Below are 23,175 nucleotides of genomic sequence, written 5' to 3' on the forward strand. Positions count from 1 at the left end.
GGGCGCCTGGGTGGCTCAGTCGGTTAAGCGACTGCCTTCGGCTCAGGTCATGATCCTGGAGTCCCGGGATCGAGTCCCACATCGGGCTCCCTGCTCTGCGGGGAGCCTGCTTCTCCCTCTCCCCCTCCCCCTGCTTGTGTTCCCTCTCTCGCTGTGTCTCTCTCTGTCAAATAAATAAATAAAATCTTTAAAAAAAAAATTTGAGCTGGATTTTAATAGTTTGTATGTTTCCAGTTCATGATTTTTAGACTTAAAATAGCCTGCTAATAAATCCTTTTGCTAAGGTTAAGAATCTTCACTAAAACAGTTCTCTCCTATTTTAAGTGTTTTATATATTTGGATTTTTGTATCTAATGCATCTTAAGTTTTCTTAAAATGAGAATATCATATAGAGTCAATGCTTATAAATCTATGCTTAAAACAAATATCTCTATAACTTAGTGTGGTACATTTTTGTAGTGGCATTTTTTTCTATATTTTACTTGAAAATCTAAGGATCTTAAAGTGGCCACTGAATATTTTTTAGGAGCTATAATACTTGTCTCCTCTGCACCTGTTCTCCTGCCTTCCATTGTTGTTTCTCTTTCTCCAAAGCAATGTTTAGTATGATATGGTTACGTGGCTATGAGAGAGGAATTCAAGTTTATCTCACCAGCTAAATATTAATCTATTCTGTGATACTTGACAAAAATGAATAAGAGAAGTATAGGTCTAGTGGTGAACCTTTCAGATACTCCTCCACTTTTTTTTTTTTTTTAAGGACTTCCGGGAAGTGACATGAGGGAGCACCCTGAGATGGAAGTATACTATCAGTGATTACATGACGGCCTTTATTGCACTTCTCAGAATTCCTAGAGAACATAAACCTTATACCTGAATGCCAGTCATGAGCTACAAGTGGCTCTTGTAAGCTAGTGAATTTGAGAACATGAGGGAAACTTCTTCAGGCAAAAGTTAATCACATTGTCTCTAGAATGATGGCTCTCCATGATTCCAACATTGGCTGGCATTTGCTTTCCCCTCACCATCCTGGCTCTGCTTCCCTAGGCTGAAAAGGGGTACAACGGAACCCCTGTCTTAGCCTGGGTAATTGAAGATTAGCAGTGATGAGACTCAGAAGCATCACATACATCGCCGAAACAAATAAGAAAAATGACAGTAAACTGAGTAATTTAGCAGATTTGACAGACTTTTCCTTTCAGATAAAAGCAAGTAAACAAGATAGTCACAGAAAGTGCAAAACCCATGAAAACTCAAATTACAATTTGTTTTAAAATTGCTCATGTACCAAAGCCTCCAATAATGAAGTGTTGATATGCAAATTTGGCTTCTGGCTGTGGTGTTTGTGATGGGAATAATTGTTCCTATAATTGTAGAGTGGTGGTTCCTTTTCAAAATGCTTTCAGTTCACACTTTATTTTAATCCTATAGCTGCCCTGTGTAGTTGTAAGGCAAGCAGTTGATGGATGAGGATATTTGAGAAGTAAATATACTGATAGAAATTGATTTTAATAAAATAATGCTGTTAGTGACAAATTTAAGACTAAAACCCTGATCACATGTACTTTTTTTCTTATGTTAGTCTTCAAAGGTTAGGTTTCCATTTTAGGGTTTATTTTTTTTTCCATGTAAAACAAAAAGATGCTGACACCTGCATCATCTCTAGCTCAAAGGAGTTTTGAAGAGTCCTAGAGTAAGAATGTTAAACTCTGGAAGCTTCTGAAGGAAATCATGCTGGTGCTTATGTTCAGTGCTAAGAGGCAGAGAAAGTAGGGTTTTTACTTGGTGGCTCTTCTTCCTCCTCATAGAAAGTGACTGAAAGGAAAGTGCTGATGATGACCGTTGTTTCTTGTCATGCTTATTTGGTGGAGGGGGTGACTGCCTTCTGAATCCATCTTGGTGAATCCCAAGTCCCTTTATACCAAAAAAAAAAGAAATGAGTTTTAGTGCCTGACGTCCTTCATCATTAATGACATCTTTAAGCAAAAATATTGACGGGCTGTGTTTAGAGTTGAGTATTTTCTCTGAGAACAATATTCATTTTGATACTGAGGATGCATTTAGTATTGCAAGTCTCCATAGCAGGCACTTAGCACACATAATTTTACTTCATCTTCACCACAAGGCCACGAAATAGGCTCCTTTATGATCCTATTTACCTATGAGTCATCTGAAGCTTTAAAGATTCAGTGACTTGCTCAAGGTCACATAGCTAGTTAGGGCTATGAGAGCATGTCCAGTGTTTCTGATTTGAAATCTCACTGTTGGCCTCCAAACCATTGTTGTTTTTCTTGATTTTTTTTATATCAGCTTCAGGATCTTAGAGTGCTCCTCAGAGGATAGAACATAAGCAATTGGATTGTATCGGAGCAGGAAGAAGCAAAATGCTAGCTCTTTGGAGGTGGAGTGAGGAGCTCCAGATGCTGGACAAGCCAGTAATAGCCAGAACTTGGGAAGAATCTGAAGAAAAGTAAGGACAAGGAAATGATGCTCAAAACTACTGAAAGGCACTGTTTTATGATCAGTAGCACAATTTTATCCAGAGTCCATCCAGACTATAATAAAGCCCTTTTTTAGATTCCCAGACTACTTTAGGTCCCTGAGCTTGCATGGTCTTTGTCCCTACTATGACTTCGGCTATCACACTGGGGAGTGGAAGGCAATAATTTCTGCTTTTTTTGTTTTTGCAAAACCCTGACCAACTGTGCAAGGTAAAAATGGTGTTATGAATGGAGTGAGTTCCAAGGATCTGGGAGCTGGTTTAGGAAAGTTTTACATCAGTCGCAGACCACAAACTGTTTTATCCTGAAGATAGACCATGACAACCCTTTCAGGGCTGACAATCTAATTGCAGTTTAATATTCAGTTTGAAGCCTTGAAGCTCTGCTTTCCACAGCCTTACTAACTCGGTGAATGCAGATCTGGGATCATGAAATACTCCTTGTTTCTTCTTCAGTGATCTATCTATCTAATGAAAATGGTTCAATTCCTTTACTGAGAGGGGGCCTATAAAAGCTGCAGAGATCAGAAATTGCTGTGTTAAGAAAAATAACATCTAGAGTTCTGCCAAGCATCTGCTTATCTTTGTAGAGCGGTGGCAGCTTTGCGGCACAGTAGAGGAATGAGCAACCCAATCTTTGTTCTCAGGGACTTTCTCTTCTCAGAAGGGATCTATGCATGTGATGTAGAACATTATATTAAACAACAGAACTAAATATTGAACAGTATGACACCACGCATAAGTGCAGTTGTTGCTGAAAACCAGGAAAATCAATATGGGCAGCATTTTTGAGGAAGGAAGATGCAGAATGGAGAAGCATCCTGACCAGGTAGGAAGGAGCAGGTGAATGATGACAATTCTTTTGGGAAGGGCCGACAAGAGTAGATAGAGGAGGAAATGAATGGTGGGACTGTGAGTATGCACAAGCCATGGAGTGTTGAGGAGGAGGAGTTGGGAAGACCAGCCTGTCTGGAACATACATATCAAGTAGCCTCAGAATAATTTCATAGATAAGGCCTGCCTTGAAGACACACTTTGTCAAACACAAAGCATAAATATGTACCAGAGTGTCTTGGATATGCTGTAATTGCAAATACCACTCAAATTTTAAAAAGTGAAAAACAAAAGAGTAGTAATTCATCTTTTATCAGTACATTAGATAATCCATATCAACACATTTTCCCAATGACGAGAGTTTATATTTTTTATAGGAAAAGAGTTGTGGCAATTTATGCAATATTATAGGGATACACATTTAAATTTAACAACTTTATAACCCTATTTATCCTTTTCCATAACATTTTCTTTATCTGCTATTTCATTTCATTAAAAATTCCAATGTATTAACTCCAATTAAGATGGAAAACAAAGCAAAACAAAGCTTAGAGTTTGATGTAATTTGTCTAGATTAAATAGGTTTTGAAACCAAATCAGTTTTCTGATCCTTACATATCTTTTTTTTTTTTTTGCTAACACCATTTTTTCATACAATTTATTTACCAAATATTTAGTAATTACTCAATGGATAGCAAGCACTTTTTAAAAATCTGGTTGTTCAGGAGTGAACATAATGGATAAAAACTTTAGAAGAATCTGAAATTAGAGTAGGGGAGATAAATAATGATCAGTCTGAGTGTGAATGTATCAACTGCACACTGCAAAAATGGTGTCCTGAGTAAAACTATACGCACATAGAATACATCTATATACATACGCACACATACATAGGAAGAGAAATAACTTCAAATACTTGAGCAGAGTTGTGGCATGAATGCTTTTTCAGTATCCATCTAGTCGTTGGAGGTGGGCAAGAATGGAAGCAGGCAGACCAGCCAAGAGATTGAGTCATCAGGATGAAGAATCATGGCAGCTTCTGTGAAAGCAATAGACTATTCATGGATTCTGTACTTGTTCAGCTCCCTGACAGGATGACAGGTGACAAAATGACAGGTTTGGAGACCTTGCATGTAGGGACAAACTGCTACATTGTTCAATGGCACCTGAGGACATTGTTGCATTGTCACACAAGACAGTCAATGTCCATGATGGACTCCTCAAGACAAGGTTAAGGCATATACTTAGCAAATATTTTTTTAGAAAATAACGGAGTATATCATCAAAAGAATCAGATAGTCCTGAATTTAAATTTTCACTGAGACAATTACTGTGTTCTTGGACAAATCAGTGGCAAACTCAGTGAACACCCAAATTCTCCTTCAAAGAAGTACATCCTCCCAGCACAGAGATAGGAGGCATAGTCTATAGACCACTTCAGGGCCATCCCCAGCTACACAAAGCCTCCTTGTCTGAGGTCATACTCTTCCCAGGGATACCCATTTCCAGTGAAGTGTGGACATAAATACCTAGCCATTGCAACCCAGTGGGACACCATGACAAGCAAATCTTGCTCCAGATTCCCATGTTGGTCTGTCAAAGACTCTGTTGGGTTTCCATGGTCATTCAGCTTCTCCCTCGACCCAATCCAGCTTCCTACTCCTTCCTTCACAAGTGTTGATTCCTAACCAATATCATGCACTCCAAAATCTGTCTCAGTGTCTGCTTCTGTAGAACAGGGATAATGCCACTTTCATAGGTTTTTGGGTAGAATAGATGAGATAATGTCATTAGATTATCTAGTACAGTGCTTAGTACAGACTAGGGACTCAATAAATACTATGCACTACCATCCTCATCCCTCACCTGGATTATTTAAATACTCTTTGGGTTACTATGTTCTAGTCTGCTGTTTCACAAGTTAGGCACTAGCAAATGAAATATGTAAGGATTGTGTCAAGAGGAAGAGTAATTAAAACTGGAGGAAGGCCCAGCAAGTTTTCTGATAATCAAAGTACATGGACTTTGGTACACAGACTTTGTAAAATCAATTTTGGAATTATTTTCCTAATTTTCAGATATGAAACAGTAGCAATCCTGGAGTAAATGAATTTTGAACAAAGCTTTGGATGAAATCAGTGCTTTTTTTCTGTTAGATCATGAAGGAAATCTGAGTAAAAACTGGTAATAAATGAGAAAGACATAAAAAAGATTATTGGCCATTCCAGAAAAGCTAATTTTTCCATGTATGGACGAACTCATCCTGAATGAGACCTGTGGTTCTCAAATTATAGTTTCCTAAACAGAAGAATCTGTATTAACTAGAAACATTATTGGAAACACACATTCTCAGGCTCTATCTTAGTCCTCATAAATCAGAAACAATGGAATTAGGCACAAAAGTCTAATTGAACAAATGGGGTGATTTTGCAGCAAGCTAGAGAACCATTGGGCTAGAAGGCATATAGATGAAAAGACATGAGGTCATTTATACTTTAGACTCCATAAGAGAGAATCTAGACCCCATGAGCATTTTCAAAGTCTTAAATGAGATATTGGACACCTAAAAGAAAAATACACATGCACCTTCACACACACACATACACACACACACACACACCCCTACATACATAAATAATGCTTATATCAAAAGAACAGTGATGAAAATAACATGAATTAAATCCACTTCTCCAGTCAAATGTGTCATAAAAAATCTAAATTTTGTTGCATATATTGGGCACCTACGACTAAGTGGCATTCCATTTGGCAGTTTCATGTTTCATTGGAACAGAGGTTGTGTTTATTCAGTTTGAACTGACTTAACTGTTTGCTTACCTTCCTTATTTAAACGGTGTTACAGTGAATTGTTTTGTTTTCATGGATCATTGGCCACATTTGTAAAATTGACAAGTCAGTAGAGGAGTCTAGAAATAAGCTTCTTTTTAAGGAAAAGAGGAAAGAAAAGCTGCATGGGGAATCAGATTGGAGCTCTGAAATGAAATCCAAGATTACAAAGTTGCTCTGATCACTTATAATTTTTCAAAGCAATCACTTAAAAGAGCTGCCCGAAAAGAAATACCAAGTAAGTGAAGCTTTAAAATTCTTATTATCCTATTCGAGATTTCCACTTTCTGTGCCCTTCCCTGGGTATCCTGGTGTAGCCAAACTCTGACATTTGTGATAATTTTCAATTCTCAGGCTTCTGGCTTTATCCAAAAAAGCAAAACAAAACAAACTGAAACATGTGTGTGCAGGTATATGTATAAATATAGGTATCATAGAGACCAAGACAATCCTGTAAATCCAAAAGAATGATATTGATATGTTGAATTACAAATACAGGTTTTCCTAGCTATCTGCAAGTAGAGTGTTCCTATGACACCTTTCGTGAGCCGGAAGGACATAAAGCAAAGAAGTAAATAGCATTTTGTAAAAGTGAAAAATCATCTTCAGATTTCATCCCAATAGCAAAAACAGATACTAATGTAGGTCTTAGCAAAAGCGAGGTTTCTAAAGTGAACTTTATGGTAGTGAAGGAAACCTATTTTCTGAAAGAGAAACACTTCCTGTTTGCATACTGGAAACTTTTTAACTTCATTCAACCATATGTTTAGGAAATTACATAATCATCTTGATTTTAAATTTATTTTAAAATAATTGTACAGGCACAGGGGATTACAAACAAATGGGTAGAGATGCCCTGTGCACCCTTCTCTTAGCCTCCCCAGTATTATTATGTTACATAACTATAAAATATCAAAACCAAGAAATTGATATTAGTTTAATCCATAAAGCTTATTGAATTTCACCAGTTACACATACTCATTTGTGGGTATATGTGTGTAATTCTATGCAGTTCTATCATCAATGTAGCTTGCATAACCACCACTACAATCAAAATACCCAGTTGTAGCATTACCATAAGACTCCCTTATTTTACTCCTTATAGCCACATGCATCCCCTACCCACCCCAGTCCCTAACTCCTGGCAACCATCAGTCCACCAGTCCATTCTCCATCTCTACACAGTTTATTTCATGATTGTTACATACATGGAATCATCCAGTATGCATCCTTTTGAGATTGGCTTTTTTCATTCAACACTATATCCTGAGACACATCCAAGTTTTGTTTATCAGTAATGTGTTCCTTTTTATTACTGAATAACATTAAGTTTGGATGTAACCACAGTTTATCCATTCGCCCTTTAAAGACATTTGGATAGTTTCCAGTTTTCATTTCTTGTAAGTAAGGCTGCTACGAACATTTATATACAAATTCCTGCATGAACTCAAGTCTATAATTCTCTGGGATAAAGGCCCAAGAGTGAAATTGCTGGGTCTTATGATATCTCCATTTTTAGTTTTGAAAGGAGATACCAATGTATTTTCCAGAGTGTCTGTACTTACTTTACATTCTCACCCTTGCCAGCATTAGACGTTATCACTATTTTTCATTTTAGACATTCTGTTAGATGTATAGTGATATCCCATTATGGTTTTAATTTGCATTTCTCCAATGACTAATAATATTAGACATCTTTTCATGTGTTTATTTGCCATCTGTATAGCCCTCTTCAATGAAATGTCTGTGCATGTCCTTTGACTATTGTGTAATTAGATTATTCCAGTTATTTATTACTTTTTTTTTAGTATTAGGTTTTGAGAGTTCTTCATTTACATGAGGTTCAAGGCCTTTGTCAGAAATATGATTTGCAAATATTTTTTTCCCAGTCTGTAATTTGCCTTTTCATCCTTTTAACAGGATCTTTTGCAGGAAAAACTTTCATTTTGATGAAGTCTATTTTTTCTTTTCTCAAATAAATCATGATTTTGGTATCAAATCAAAGACTACCACTTAGTCCTAGGTCCCAAAGATTTTCACCTATGTTCTTTTCTTGAAATTTTATGTTTTACAATTAAGAACACAATCCATCTTGAATTATTTTTTGTATAAAGTGTTTGGATTTTTTTGCTTTGTTGTTTTGGAGTTTTTTGATGGTGGATGTTTAATTGTTCCACCACCATTTATTAAAAAGGCTATCCCTTCTCTACTGAAATGCTTCAGCAGAGGAGTCCATTTTTTCTTTTGGTCTGTTTCTTGTTTTCTCTCTGTTTTTCTTTTGGTCTGTTTTCTCTCTGTTCAGATTCCATTGGTCTGTCTTTAATTTACTAATTCTATCCTTTGTCTTCTCTACTATACAGACCATCCAGTGAGGGTTTTTTTTTCCATTGAGTAATTTTTTAAGTTTTATTTCCTACTTTGTCAAATTTGCAAATTTATTGGCATAAAATTGTTATAATAGGTTCTTAACATTTTCATGTCTGTAGAAACTGAAATGATAACCCCTTTAAATTCCTGATAGTGTTAATTTGTGCTTCTCTTTTTACTGAACAGCATTGGCGTGCATTTATCAATGTTGTTAGTTTTTTCAAAGCACCAACTTTGGGCTTTATTTTATTAATAGTGAATTTTATTCATTTTTAATTGTAAAACATACCGTATAGTTCTGGAATAAACCCATGTCTTAATATATTATCCTTTATATATCTCACTATCTTGGAATTTTCCTATTTTATAATTGCCAGGTTTTTATTTTGATTTTTTTTTCCTAATTTTTTGGAATTTTATTTACTATTCTGTTTGTGAATGCTTGAGATGGATACTTAGCTCATTGATTTTCTTCTGTTCTTTTATGATTTATGCATTTAAGGTTGTAACTGTCCCTCTTCTGAAGGCTTTGGTATAGCTATCCCTTAAGTTATTAGTATCCTATTTTATCATTAAGTTCAAAATATTTTCTAATTTTGCTTGTGATTTCTGCTTTAACTAATGGGTTTTTCAGAAGTACAGCCCTTAATTTCTGGGCATATGGTGACTTATGAGGTATTTTTTATTGAACTTCTTATTTTCCACTATTTTTCATATATGCTGTATAATTTTAGTCCTTTGAAATTTGTAAAGTGTTGATTTTTAACATGCCATATGATCACTTTTGGTAAATGTCCCATATATATTTGATAAGAATATATACTTTCGCATGGCAGTTCATGTATGTGCAGATTTGCAGTCATTTTCTTTCAACAGTTTGAAGATAGAATTCCATTTCTTCTGGTATCTTTTGTGTTGGAAAAATCAGATACCCATCCAATTGTTAATTGAAGGTACTCTGCACCACACCTCCTATACCACATCTCCCACCCCTGATGATTTTAAGATTTTTCTTCTCTTTAATTTTCAAGAAGTTTACTGTGATGTACATATGTGGCTTTCTCTCTCTTGCTTACTTGCTCTCTCTGGATGTGTGTTACTTGTTAAAATCTGTGCTTTTTGAGTTATGGCTTATTTTTTTAAAAAAAAATCAGATTGGTAACATTTTTAGTCATTACCTCTTCAAATATTACTTTTGTATTATTTTGTATTCCCTTCTAGGATTCCAATTAGACATATGTTAGTCCTTTTCACCTTATCCTGTGTTTGAATTATACTTTATTTTCTGTGTTTTCCATCATTTTATCTCCCTGTTTCATTCTAGATATTTTCTTCTGAATGTTCTTTCTGTTTACTGTTTCTCCTATACCTAATTTGATTTAAACTCATCCACTGAGTTCTTAATTTCAATTGTTGTTTTTAAATTCTAGTAATTCTGCTTTTAAAATTTCATCTCACTAAAAATTTTAATCTTTGTGTCCTTGAAAATGTGAAACACATTTACTTAAAAGCGTGATGAATAACTTTTTTATCCACCTAAATTCTTTTTTTTTAATTACTCTTCATTTTATAGTCACTGTGACTTATCAAATTTAATTCTGGTAGGAAATTAGAAAGACCAAAAAAAAAAAAAATCCTACATCAACTTAATCTAATCAGGAACTTTGTCATGATCTGTCCTTCCAAGTCTACTAGTTTATTTCAGTGGGAGGGTTCAAAATTACCTAGTAGGCCATTGCCAGAAGGGGAATGTACTCTCAACTTTTAATGACATGTTCTTTCATTGGCCAGTGGATTCTTTGCTATGTCAGTTAAGCTTATTGGCCTTGTAAATACATCTAGCTGTTCTAAACTGAACATAAATACCAATTAGTAGGATTAAGTTTCATTTTTGAAAAGCTCTATGAGCTACATGTACCAGATCCTGGCCCCTGAAGGCCCACTATTCTTGATAAGAGCCAGGACTATACCCATCTGGTCCTGTGTTGGGACTTGGGAGGCAGAGGCCAAGTTAGTAGATGGTAGAAGTGAAGGGAAGCAGGGTCAGTCACCTACAAGTGGAAGAGGGGTTATGGTAGATTCTTCCCAGCCTGTGTCAAACCACCGTTGGTAGGTCCCTGCTTTGAGCCTTGTGTTTGTTTTTCTCCAAATATGTATGTATGTATCTGATTATTTTGTCCTTTGTACACAACCATTCTTCTAGTCTGCAGAGTAAATTCCAATGCCTGATCCCATCTAAACACAGCCCTTGTGTACCTCTGTCATGCCAACTTCCCATGCCTTGAATTTTAAACCATCAGCACATTAAACCAATTATTCACTGAACACCACACACCGGGGTGCCCTTCCTGTTGTGACCTCTACACTTGCTAATGCCTTTGTATTTTTCACACTGTATCCATTTGTGTACATCTGCCTACACAAATTGTGCAATAAATGGAAGAGGGAACTAGTTTATACTAAACTAAAAAGTCAGAAGAAAGTCAGAAGAAAGACTTTAAACAAAGATAGGCCAAAAAAATATTGGTTTTTGTTCTTTTTGTTAGACACAAAGTGAGGAAAGATGGAGAGAAACAGGTTTGAGATAATAATTCCATGGGACATCACCATGCTAAGGAAATATGTGTACATCCTTTAAAGCACCAACACTATGTATAATAATGGAAATGATGAGAGAGACCAGGAAGGAAGCTAGGCTAGTCCAACCCTTGAGTTGAAAGGAACTGGGAATAATTGGAAAAGCTTCATTGTTTTCAGTAGTGATTGTCCTAATGGAGGAAACAAAGCCATTTTCTAATATCAAACAAAATCTCAGGCAAAAAAGACAGATTTTGAAATGCAGTGTTCTATACGCAGCAACTAATGATGTATGTCATCTGTTTCCAATCTATCAGTAATGCTACAGAAATGAGAATAATCTGCAATTAAAATTACCATGAGGAGCAGCAGAGGAGAGGTTGGGTAGAAGATGGTTTTTCTCTAAGAAACCAATAATGTCAGAAGCATCATTGGAATATCTTAAGTATATCATGCTATTATTTAAATTAAGATTTATCTTTTTCTTGTAAAATTTACTTTAAATAGAAAAGATCAAGGAATAAAGACATAATCAAGGATGACATTTCTTAAAAAGAAATTCATGCAGTAATGACAGTAATGTAATATGATTTTAGCACTTTTTTGATTCTATTTTGCTGTATATGTGTCTATAAAAATGAGACATTATGAGAGAAAACAGATTGGTTTTTGTTTTGAGAATAAAAGAAAACTTGTATTACTTGGTTCTTGCCTGATGGCAAATAGAGTCAGAATAATGGGCAGAATAATGGGCAGAGCATAAACTGAACATGTAATGTGAATTCAGGCTGGCTGGCGACTCTCAACCACAGAACACATCTCTCTCGGCATATTGAACCTTGCTATTCAATATTGGGGAGTACAAATTTCATTCCAAGGGAGAGACAAGGCTTAAAACGAAAATGCTCTTAGAAGAGGCAGATACGCACACACACACGTCACACATATATGTGTACGTGTGTATATATGTTTACCTCAGTTACTTTTATTTAATAAAAGGAAAGATATTGCTTATAAATTTAAGTTCCTCTTTTCCTCCTCAGTCTTTATCCCTAGTTGGGGGTCCTAGAGCAAGCCTCCTTACCTTATCTGCTCTCTAATCATAAATACATGTTTCTCTACATTTATAAATCATGTGTAGTTAGAAATAATAGGTATTATAATTTTGCCTATTGTAAAATTTGAATATATTTAAATACATCATATGGGATAGACACACATATTCATATATATAAGGTATACAGGTCTGTCTATGTATCTATGCATGCACCTTGCTCTTGTTTCACACAAGGTTATTATTTTGATCTATATGTTGACATATATAAACCTAGTTCTTTCATTTGAATGGTTGCATAGTATTTCGATCAATTAATATATTGAAATTTATATTGACCTCTTGTAAAATGTTTCCACATCAGGTTTTTCACATTACCAGCAACGCTGCCATGAACATTTCTTTGCCCATCTCCTCAAACATGTGCAAAAACAGCCTTAGCAGAAATGGCTTAAAGTGAAATAGGACTAGGTGAAGGCATGCAAATTTTCAGTTTATTGGGTATTGACAAATTGCTTTCCAAAATAATTGTACCAATTTATGCACCCTCTAGAATGTGTTAAAAAATCCTCTTTCTACATCCTAATTATTGTATTTTACACTTTTGTCTGTCTAATGTGAAAATTTATTGTTCCTTTGCTTTGATTTCTGTTCTCCTGATTACCAGTTAAGTTGGACACTTTTTCATACACCTTTGTTGTACCCTTCCATGAACTTTTTACTCTTTGCCCACATTTTTCTTGTTACCTACCTTTTGTATATGAATTAATAGGAGTTTCTTACATATTCTGATGAATTCTTTCTTATGCTTTATACACACACATATATACCCAAATGTACCAATATATCACTTCTTTTTTCACTTTATCTTAAGTTTCCTTTGTGAGTTGTATTTCGATAATTGCCTAAAAATTTCTTCTTTAGCAAGATAGGACTGGTATTGCTGGTCAATCTATTACATAAATTTCATAATTGTTTTCTTTACTAGATCAAATTCTGAAAGAGGTCTAAGAGGTACATATTGAGACTGAAGATTTGTCTACTTTTTCTTATAATTTTGTTAGATTGTGTCATATACAAGATGATTTTCTTAAAAGCACATGGGTATATGTGGAATCTTCTAGATTGCTTCTTTTTTAATCAACAACATAATAAAGACTTTGTTTTTATAAATTCACCAAAATGGATTGTAAATTTTAGTCCTGCTCTGGTCCAAATTACTTGTTTAAAAATTTTAATTCTAGTGTAGAATGTTAGTTCTAGTGCAGAATGTTACTGTATAGTATTATATTGGTTTCAAGTATACAGTCTAGTAATTCAACAATTCTATACATTACTCAGTGCTCATCAGTGCTATAATCAGGATAAGAGTACTCCAATCCCTTTTACCTATTTCACCCATCCTCCACCTACCTCCCCTCTGGTGACCATCAGTTTTTTCTCTATATTACGCTTCTGTTTTTCGTTGTCTTTTTTTTTCTTTACCTATTTGTTTTGTTTCTTAAATCCACGTATGAGTGAAATCATATGGTATTGGTCTTTGACCAACTTATTTCACTTAGTAGTATACCTTCTCATTCTATCCATGTCATTGCAAATGGCAAGATTTCATTTCATTCTTTTTTATAGCTGAGTAATATTCCATTGTATGTATGTGTGTGTACGTATGTATATGTATACCACAGCTTCTTTATCCATTCATCTATCAATGGACACTTGGGCTGCTTCCATAATTTGGCTATTGTAAATAATGCTGCAATTAACATGGTGCAAATATCTTTTTTAATTAGTGTTTTTGTATTCTTTGTGTAAATACCTGGTAGTGGAATTACTGGATCATAGAGTAGTTCTATTCTTAATTTTTTGAGGGACCTCAATACTGTTTTCCATAGTGGCTGCACCAGTTTGCATTCCCACCAATGATGCACATGTGTTCTTTTTTCTCCACATCCTCACCAACATTTGTTTCTTGTGTGTTTTATTTTAGCCATTATGACAGGTGTGAGGTGATATCTCGTTGTGGTTTTGATGTGATGAGGAGTGATGTGAGCATCTTTTCATTTGTCTGTTGGCCATCTGTCTCTTCTTTGGAGAAATGAGTGTTCATGTTTTCTTTTTAATTGGATTATTTGGGTTTGTGTGTGTGTGTGTGCTGAGTTGTGTAAGTTCTTTATATATTTTGAATACTAACCCTTTATCGGTATGTCATTTGTAAATATATTTCCCCATTCAGTAGGTTGTCTTTAGTTTTGTTGATTGTTTCCTTTGCTGTGCAGAAGTGTTTTTATTTTGATGTAGTCCCAATAGTTTATTTTTGCTTTTGTTTCCCTTGCCTCAGGAGACACATCTAGAAAAATGTTGGGCAATGTCAGAGAAATTATTACCTGTGCCCTCTTGTAGGAGTTCTATGGTTTCAGGTATCAGATTTAGGTCTTTAATCCCTTTTGAGTTTTTTTGTGTATAGTTTGAGAAGGCAGTCCAGTTTTACTCTTTTGCATGTGGCTGTCCAGTTTTCCCAACACCATTTGTTGAAGAGACTTTTTCTCATTGCATATTCTTTCCTCCTTTCTCAAAGACTAATTGATCATATAGTCATGAATTTATTTCTGGGCTCTCTGTTCCACTGATCTATGTGTCTATTTTTGTACCAGTACCATATGGTTTTGATTATTACAACTTTGTAGTATATCTTGATAGCTGGGATCTTTGATACTTCCAGTTTTTTTCAAGATTGCTTTGGCTATTCGGGGACTTTTGTGGTTCCATATGTATTTTAGGATTGTTTGTTCTAGTTCTGTAAAAAATATTGTTGGTATTTTGAGAGGGATTGCATTCAATCTGCAGATTGCTTTGGATAGTATAGACATTTTAACAATATTTGTTCCTGTAAATCATGAGCATGCAATGTGTTTACATTTTTTTTTTAAGATTTTATTTATTTATTTGAAAGATAGAGACATAGCAAGAGAGGGAACACAAGCAGGGGGAGTGGGAGAGGGAGAAGCAGGCTTCCCGCCGAGCAGGGAGCCTGATGCAGGGCTCGATCCCAGGACCCTGAGATCATGACCTGAGCCGAAGGTAGACGCTTAACCAACTGAGCCACCCAGGCGCCCCTGTGTTTACATTTCTTTGTGTCGTCTTCAATTTCTTTTATCAATGTTTTATAGTTTTCAGAATACAGGTCTTTCACCTCCTTGGTTAAGTTCATTTCTAAGTATTTCATTATTTTTGGTGCAATTGTGAATGGAATTGTTTTCTTAATTTCTCTTTCAGTTCCTGCATTATTAGTGTATAGGAATGCAACAGATTTCTATACATTGATTTTGTATCCCATGACCTTACTGAATTCATTTATCACTTCAAAAGGATTTTTGGTGCAGTCTTTTGGGCTTTCTATATATAGTCTTCTGCAAATAGTGAAAGTTTTACTTCTTCCTTATCTATTTGGATGCCTTTTATTTCTTTTTGTTTTCTGATTGCAGGGGCTAGGACTTCCAGTACTATGTTGAATGAGAGTGGGTAAGAATGGTCATCTTTGTCTTGTTCCTGACCTTAGGGGAAATGTTCTCTGTTTTCCCCATTGTATGCTGTTTGCTATGGGTTTTTCTTATGTGGTCTTAATTATGTTGAGGTATGTTCTCTCTAAATCTACTCTGTTGAGGGTGTTTTTTTTTTTTTTAAAGATTTTTATTTATTTATTTGAGACAGAGAGAATGAGAGAGAGAGCACACGAGAGGGGGGAGGGTCAGAGGGAGAAGCAGACTCCCTGCCGAGCAGGGAGCCCGATGCGGGACTCGATCCAGGGACTCCAGGATCATGACCTGAGCTGAAGGCAGTCGCTTAACCAACTGAGCCACCCAGGCGCCCCTCTGTTGAGGGTTTTTATCATGAATGGATGTTGTACTTTGTCAAATGTTTTTGTGCATTTATTGAAATGATAATAAGGTTTTTTACCCTTGTTGATGTGATGTATCACATTGATTGATTTGCATATATTGAACCACCACCCTTGCATCCTTGGAATCAGTCTCACTTGATCATAATGAATGATTTTCTTTGTTGTTGGATTCGGTTTGCTAATATTTTGTTGAGGAATTTTGCATCTATGTTCATCAGAGATATTGGCCTGTAGTTTCCTTTTTTCTGTAGGGTTTTTATTTGGTTTTGGTTTTAGGGTAATGCTGACCTCATAGAATGAACTTGGAAGTTTTCCTTCCTCTTCTATTTTTTGGAATTGAGAAGAACAGGTATGAACTCTTTAAATATTTGATAGAATTTTTCATCTGTGAAGCCATCTGATCCTGGACTTTTGTTTGTTGGGAGTTGTTTGATTATGGATTCAATTTCCTTGCTGGTAATTGGTCTGTTCAAGTTTTCTATTCCTTCCTGCTTCAGTGTTGGTAGATTATATGTTTCTAGGCATTTATCTATTCTAGACCGTCTAAATTGCTGTCATATAATTTCTCATATTCTCTTATAATGCTTATAAATACAAAATTTATGTGTCAGTTATTTCTCCTCTTTCATTTGTGGTTTTATTTATTTGAGTCCTCTTTTTTTTTTTGATGAGTCTGGCTAAAGGTTTGTCAATTTTGCTGATCTTTTCAAAGAACTAGATCCTGGCTTCATTGATCTATTGTTTTTTGAGTTTCTATTTCATTTATTTCTTCTCTAGTCTTTATTATTTCCTTCCTTCTGCTGGTTTGGGGTTTTGTTTGTCCTTTTTTTTTTTCTTTTTCTTTTTTTTTTTTTTTAGCTCCTTTAGGAGTAAGGTTAGGTTGTTTGAGGTTTTTCTTGCTTCTTGAGGTAGGCCTGTATTGCTATAAACTTCCCTATTAAAACATCTTTTGCTGCATCCCAAAGATTTTGGACCAATATGTTTTTGTTTTCATTTGTCTCCATGTAATTTTTTTTATTTCCTCTAATTTGCTGGTTGATCCATTCATTGTTAATAGCATGTATTTGTGCACTTTCCAGTATTTTGGTTGTGGCTGATTTCTAGTTTCATATTGTGGTTGGAAAAGATGTATGGTATGGTATGATTTTAATATCTTTCTATTTGTTGAGACTTGTTTTGTGACCTCATATGTGATCTCTTCTGGAAAATTCCATGTGCACTTTTAAAAAATGTGTATTCCACTGTTTTAGGATGGAATGTGCTGAATAATACATCTGGTAGATGTATCTTGTTGAATGTGTCATTCAAAGCCATTATTTACATGTTGATTTTTCTGTGTTTTTTTGATTTATCCATTGATGTAAGTGGGGTGTTAAAATCTCTACTATTAATGTATTGCTATTGATTATGTTTGTTATTAGCTGCTTTATGTATTTGGGTGCTTCCATGTTGGGTGCATAAATATTTACAATTGTTATATGTTCTTGTGGATTGTTCCCTTTATGATTCTATAGTGTCTTTGTCTCTTGTTACTGTCTTTATTTTAAAGTCCATTTTGTCTATTATAAGTATTACTACCCTGGCTTTCTTTTTACTTCCATTTGCATGATAAATACTTTTCCATACCTTAACTTTCAATCTGCATGTGTCTTTAGGTCTGAAATGAATCTCTTGTAAGCACCCTATTGATGGGTCTTGCTTTTCTATCCATTCTGTCACCCTATGTCTTTTGTTTGGTATATTTAGTCCATTTATATTCAGAGTAATTACTGATAGGTATATAGTTATTTCCATTTTATTACTTGTTTAATGGTTTTTGTAGTTCTCTGTTCGTTTCTTGTCTTGCTCTCTCACAATTTGCTGGATTTCCTTAGTGATAAACTTGGATTCTTTTTATTTCCTGCATATCTGTTACCAGTTTTGATTTGTGTTTACCATTAGGTTTGTATATAATACTGTGTGCATATAGCAGTCCATATTAAGTTGTTGATCATTTAAGAATGAACCCATTCTTTACTCCTCTTTCCCCAATGCTTTTAGGTATATGGTGTCATACTTCACTTTCTTGTATTTGTGAATCTTTAACTGATTTTTAAAAATTTATTTATTTGAGAGAGAGTGAGGGGGCAGGGGCTGAGGGAGAGGATGGGAGAGAATCTTAAGCAGACTCCCTGCTGAGTACAGAAGCCCAATGTGGGGCCCAATCCCATGACCCTGAGATCATGATCTGAGTTGAAATCAAGTCAGACACTTAACCAACTAAGCCACCCATGCACCCCCTATAGATATACTTAATTTTACTGCTTCTGTGCTTCCTACTTTTCTTACTCCTACTTATGGTCTTTCCTTTCCACTCAGAGTCCCCTGTAATATTTCTTGCAGAACTAGTTTAGTGGTCATGAACTCCTTTAGTTTTTGTTTGTCTGAGAAATGCTTTATTTCTGCTTCTATTATGAATGATAGCCTTACTGGATAAAGTATTCTTGGTTGCTGGGTTTTTTTTTCCCCCCAGCATTTTGAATATATCATGCCACTCTCTATTGGCCTGCAAAATTTCTGCTGAAAAATCAACTGATGGCCAATGGGATTTCCCTTATATGTAACTGTTTTGTTCTCTCTTGCTGCTTTTAAAATTCTGTTTCAATATTTTTGCCATTTTAATTACTGTGTGTCTTGGAGAGGACCTCCTTGTTTGTTGTTTTTGTGGTGGTGGAGGACTCTCTGTGTCTCCTGGATATGGTTTTCTGTTTCCTTCCCCAGATTCAGAAAGTTTTCAGCTATTATTTCTTCAAATAAATTTTCTGTCTCCTTTTCTCTCTCTTCTCCTTCTGGGATCCCTATAAAGCAAATGTTGTTATGCTTAATGGCACTGCTGAGTTCCCCTAGTCTATTCATTTTATCATTATTTTTTTTCTCTTTTGTTCAGCTTGATGTCTTTCCATTACTGTCTTCCAGGTCATCGATCCATTCTTCTGCTTCCCCTAGTCTACAACTTATTCTATCTAGCATATTAATTCCAGTTATTGAGTTCTTTATCTCTCACTGATGTCCTCCACTCTTTTCCCAATTTCAATGAGTATCAATTGATGACCATTACTTTAAATTCTCTATCAGGCATATACTTATCTCCATTTACTTCCGTTCTCTTGCTGTGATTTTGTCCTGTTTTTTTTTTCATTTGGACACATTCCTCTGTTTCTTCATTTTGTCTAACTCTCTGTGTCTGTTTCTATGTGTTAGGAAAGTCAGCTATATCTCCTGCTCTTGAAAGTAGTGGCCTTATGAAGAAGAGGTCCTGTAGTTCCCTGAAGTGCAATGTCTCCTGTTCATCAGAACTTGTCACTCCAAGGGTGTTTCCTGTGTGTGCTGCATATACCATACTATTATGGCTGAGCTGTATTTGCCATCAGTCCAGTCATCTGCAACAGCTCTGTTTGCCTATTGAGGGTAAGGTTTAGGCCCTGTGTTGTTAGGGGGCCATTCTGGAGCTGCCTTGGGCTTGAGGGAAGTTTTATGAAGCATTTAGCAGAGATGTTGTCTTTCTGTGTTGTCTCTTGGGTTTTCATTACTGGGTGGGGCCTGCAGTCAGACCTGATGTCTGCCCCTGTTCACTGCTAGGGCTATAATCAGACTGATGGTTATCTCTCTCTCTCTCTCTCTGGGGCAGGAGTCACTTTGGAGTGGTGCTTGCCTGTCATGGCTGCTTGCACACTGCCAGGCTTGTGGCACCACTTTGGATGGGCTCTGGCCAAAGGCACATTGGAGGGAGTAGGGCTGCAGAAGAATGCAGTGGTGGGGCATGTGGTGCCATCAAGGTCTGCAGTGGACCACTGCAGGAGGGTCCCTACAGCTCCCTAGGAAAACTGAGGAGGCCTGCTGAGTAAGAGAGGGTGGGCCCACAGGAGATTAAGGGTGTGGTGATGGCAGCAAAATTCCTGCTGGTCTGCTGCAGGAGGGAACCTCTTAGCTGCCTGAGAAAACTCCTGCCCAGGCTGGCCAGGTTGGAGGGTATGGGTCTGCAAAAGTGCATGCAGGCAGTGTACTGGTGGCAAGCTAGATGGAGAGTGTTGATGCTGTGCTGGTTCCTGCAGGTGTTTGTGTATCTAGACTGGGGGACGGGAGGGAAATGGTGCCTTCTAGCTCTTTTGTTCTTGGAGGTGTGTCCCAAAGATCCTTACTCCTCCAGCACATGCTCCCCTCCCCATAGACCCCAGGTGTTTTTCAAACTGCTGCTCTATTCTGTGTCTCAGTGGGGTTTTTGTTGTTGTTGTGCTGTCTTTTCAAGGGCAGGGACTCTGCACTTCCATCTCTCCCAGAGCTGAGCCTGCTGACCTTTAAGTTTCCAGGTGTTAAACCCCACTGATTTTTTTAGGCCCCTCTGGTTTTCAAAGTCAAATGTTATAGGGATTTATCTTCTTCATGTGGGTCCCCTATGCCTGGGGTGCCTCTTGTGGGGGGTCTGCTCCTCTCCCTTCTCTGCACCTGCTGTGTCCCTACATCCACCAGGTAGCCCCGTGGGTCTGTGTGGTCCCTGACTGCATTGCTGCCCTTCCTACCCTCTTTAATGTGGCCCCTTCTCTAAATTTAGCTGTGGAGAGTTTGTTCTTCTGTTCTTCCGATCATATTCTGGATTATTGACACTGATGTGGGTGCTATCTAGCTGTATCCATGAGTTGAGGTGAGCCTAGGAGACTTTATTCCACCATCCTCCCTGGAAGTCTCCAGATTGCTTCTCTTACTATTTTTTCTCCATCTCTTTTTAAACTGCTTTATATGCCTCATTCTATTACTATACCTTTTTTGAGTTCTCTATTCCTTTATCTTATGTCATATTGTTTAAATTGCCCTTCTTATAACTAACATGTAAAAATATTGTATCAATTTTAAATCCAGTATTATAGACTGAAAAACAATGTAAACTATTTGCATATTTTATAACTATTAATTATATTAAGATTTATATAATGTTTCCCCACTTGTGATATTTCTCTTTATTTCTCTTTTGATGTATTCCTGTCTTTAGTTTATAATTTTTTTTTTAATTTCATTGTTTGGGAGTTCTAGTTTACACCTCATATGTTATCCTCCAGTTTTCCACAAACATATTTATCTTTTTCCCTAAGAGAAACCAAAATTAGGTGTTTTTATTTTTTGAGAAACAAAGCATTGGCATGCTTCAACTGCCCTCCAATTTTTCCCATTCCTATCCTCTGTTATTTAGAATCCTACTTCTAACTTTAAAATCTTGAAATAGTTGATGTAACAGATTATATGTAAATTATGAAATACATAATAATAAAATGCACATGAATAAACTCTATGCCCAACTTGAGAATCAGAACATTCTTAGTAATATTTGAGACTCCCTATGGGCCTTTAAATGATTTCAATTTCCTCTTGTCCTCTTCTGAATTTATATTCATAATAATTTGTTTTAATTTAAACTTTTACTACATATCTATTTACTAGTCATCAATCATGACATTTATAGACATTTTGTAAGTGAGAAAACATAAAGGCTTGTGGTTTTCAAGGGTCCCTTTACATTCTTACAATTATTGAAGACCCCCAAAGACCTTCTGTTTATCTGAGCTTTATCTATTGATATTTACCATATTAAAAATGGAAACAACTTTTAAATGTATTAGTATACATGATTCAAATTGATAGTAAGCTGATTACATGTTAGGATCAATAATATATTTTTTAAATGAAATCAACTTATATTTTCCCCCCAAAGTTACTGATAGTGACATTATTTTATACTATTTGCAAATCTCTTTAATGTCTGGCCTAAAAGAAGACAGCTGAATTCTCATATCTGCTTTTTTATTCAATCTGCAATGAATATGTTTTGGTTCAGTATATGAAAAGAATTTAAGCTTAGAAAAGGGAAGACATTTTCATAGCTCTTCCAGATATCCACGGGTATTCTTCTTTGACAATATAGGAAATTCAACAAGGGGTATTTTCTTCAGAATTATTTGCCTAGTAAGATCTAAAGCCATGTCAATGGAATTTCATACTCTTATACCTTAAAATTCATTGGTTTACCTTGCATTTTTTAATAGACATTTTATGAAAATACACATGGTTTTATAATATACACTGGTCTCTTAGAAAATATTGGTTCACTAAGGTATACATATCTTCCAAATGGTAACACATTTGATTATATAACAATATCAGGTTCATTAATTTTACTTACCAGTTTCATTTTAAAAGTCTTCTAGAATTGGGAAGTTATGATTGAGGATATAAGGTTTCCAAAATTCTAATTTTTGCTTGAATGCCTAAGTTTTCTTATTGGCCACAAATATTGTCAGTAGTACTCCCTGAAATGAAAGTTTCATTTCCTTAATTGTCAAGAAAATGTATGCCAGATATTTAAGCGTGAATAACTATGGTTTATCTGTTAATCATTCTTTCAGGCAAAAATAGTGTTTTCTAAAAGTGTGGCTGGCTCAGTGCATAACTCAAGCCAATTGTGTAAGTGCTTTAACTCCAGGAAACAATTGTATATTGGCAGCAGAGAGCTGCTTTATACACCTTTCACCTTTCATTAAAAATATGTTAATTCAAGGGTCAATATTTAATGAAATTAATTTTGACTGCTTCATCAGTTTTATTCTTAAATTACACTGCTATTCTTTATGAGTATGTGACAGTAAAGAATACAATAGTACTAGTTCGATTTGGTGTCACTACCTTGATTCATGCTAAAGCCCCAACCCTTTTACCCAATATTGTTTTTGTACACATCAGTACAAATGCACAGTATGAAAAGAGCCAAATAAAATCTTAGCAATAGTATGAAGATAGTTTTGACCTCTTAGATCTGCTGAAAGAGTCTTGAGAATGCCCAAAATTCTGTTTCACATTCTGAGAATCACTGCTAAAGATAAACCTTCTTTACCTTCTGATTGCCTTGCTTGATATGTTTTTCTGGTATATCATTACATAATTTTTTTGCATTTAATATCCTTCAGATTTTTTCTTTCCTGCTGAGCCCTTCTACCTCAGCCTACAAAGTCGAATCTCTATTATCCTCATATATCTTGTTCACTGAAATGCTATCTACATTGATCTTAAAAAAAGGGA

At 35.7% G+C, this 23,175-nt stretch overlaps 1 protein-coding gene across 1 annotated transcript in view; it reads left to right on the top strand.

The window, feature by feature from the left end:
- The window catches only part of RIT2 (Ras like without CAAX 2), a 155,584-nt gene extending 142,948 nt beyond the window's left edge, over positions 1-12,636 (top strand). The window contains exon 4 of the mRNA XM_081802510.1: positions 12,541-12,636. Within this exon, the coding sequence (XP_081658636.1) occupies positions 12,541-12,636 (96 nt within the window). The remainder of the gene's footprint in view (positions 1-12,540) is intronic.
- Positions 12,637-23,175: the final 10,539 nt, after the last annotated feature.

Source organism: Leptonychotes weddellii, chromosome 13 (assembly GCF_054177405.1).
Source record: "Leptonychotes weddellii isolate Sample4059 chromosome 13, ASM5417740v2, whole genome shotgun sequence".
Taxonomy (NCBI): domain Eukaryota; kingdom Metazoa; phylum Chordata; class Mammalia; order Carnivora; family Phocidae; genus Leptonychotes; species Leptonychotes weddellii.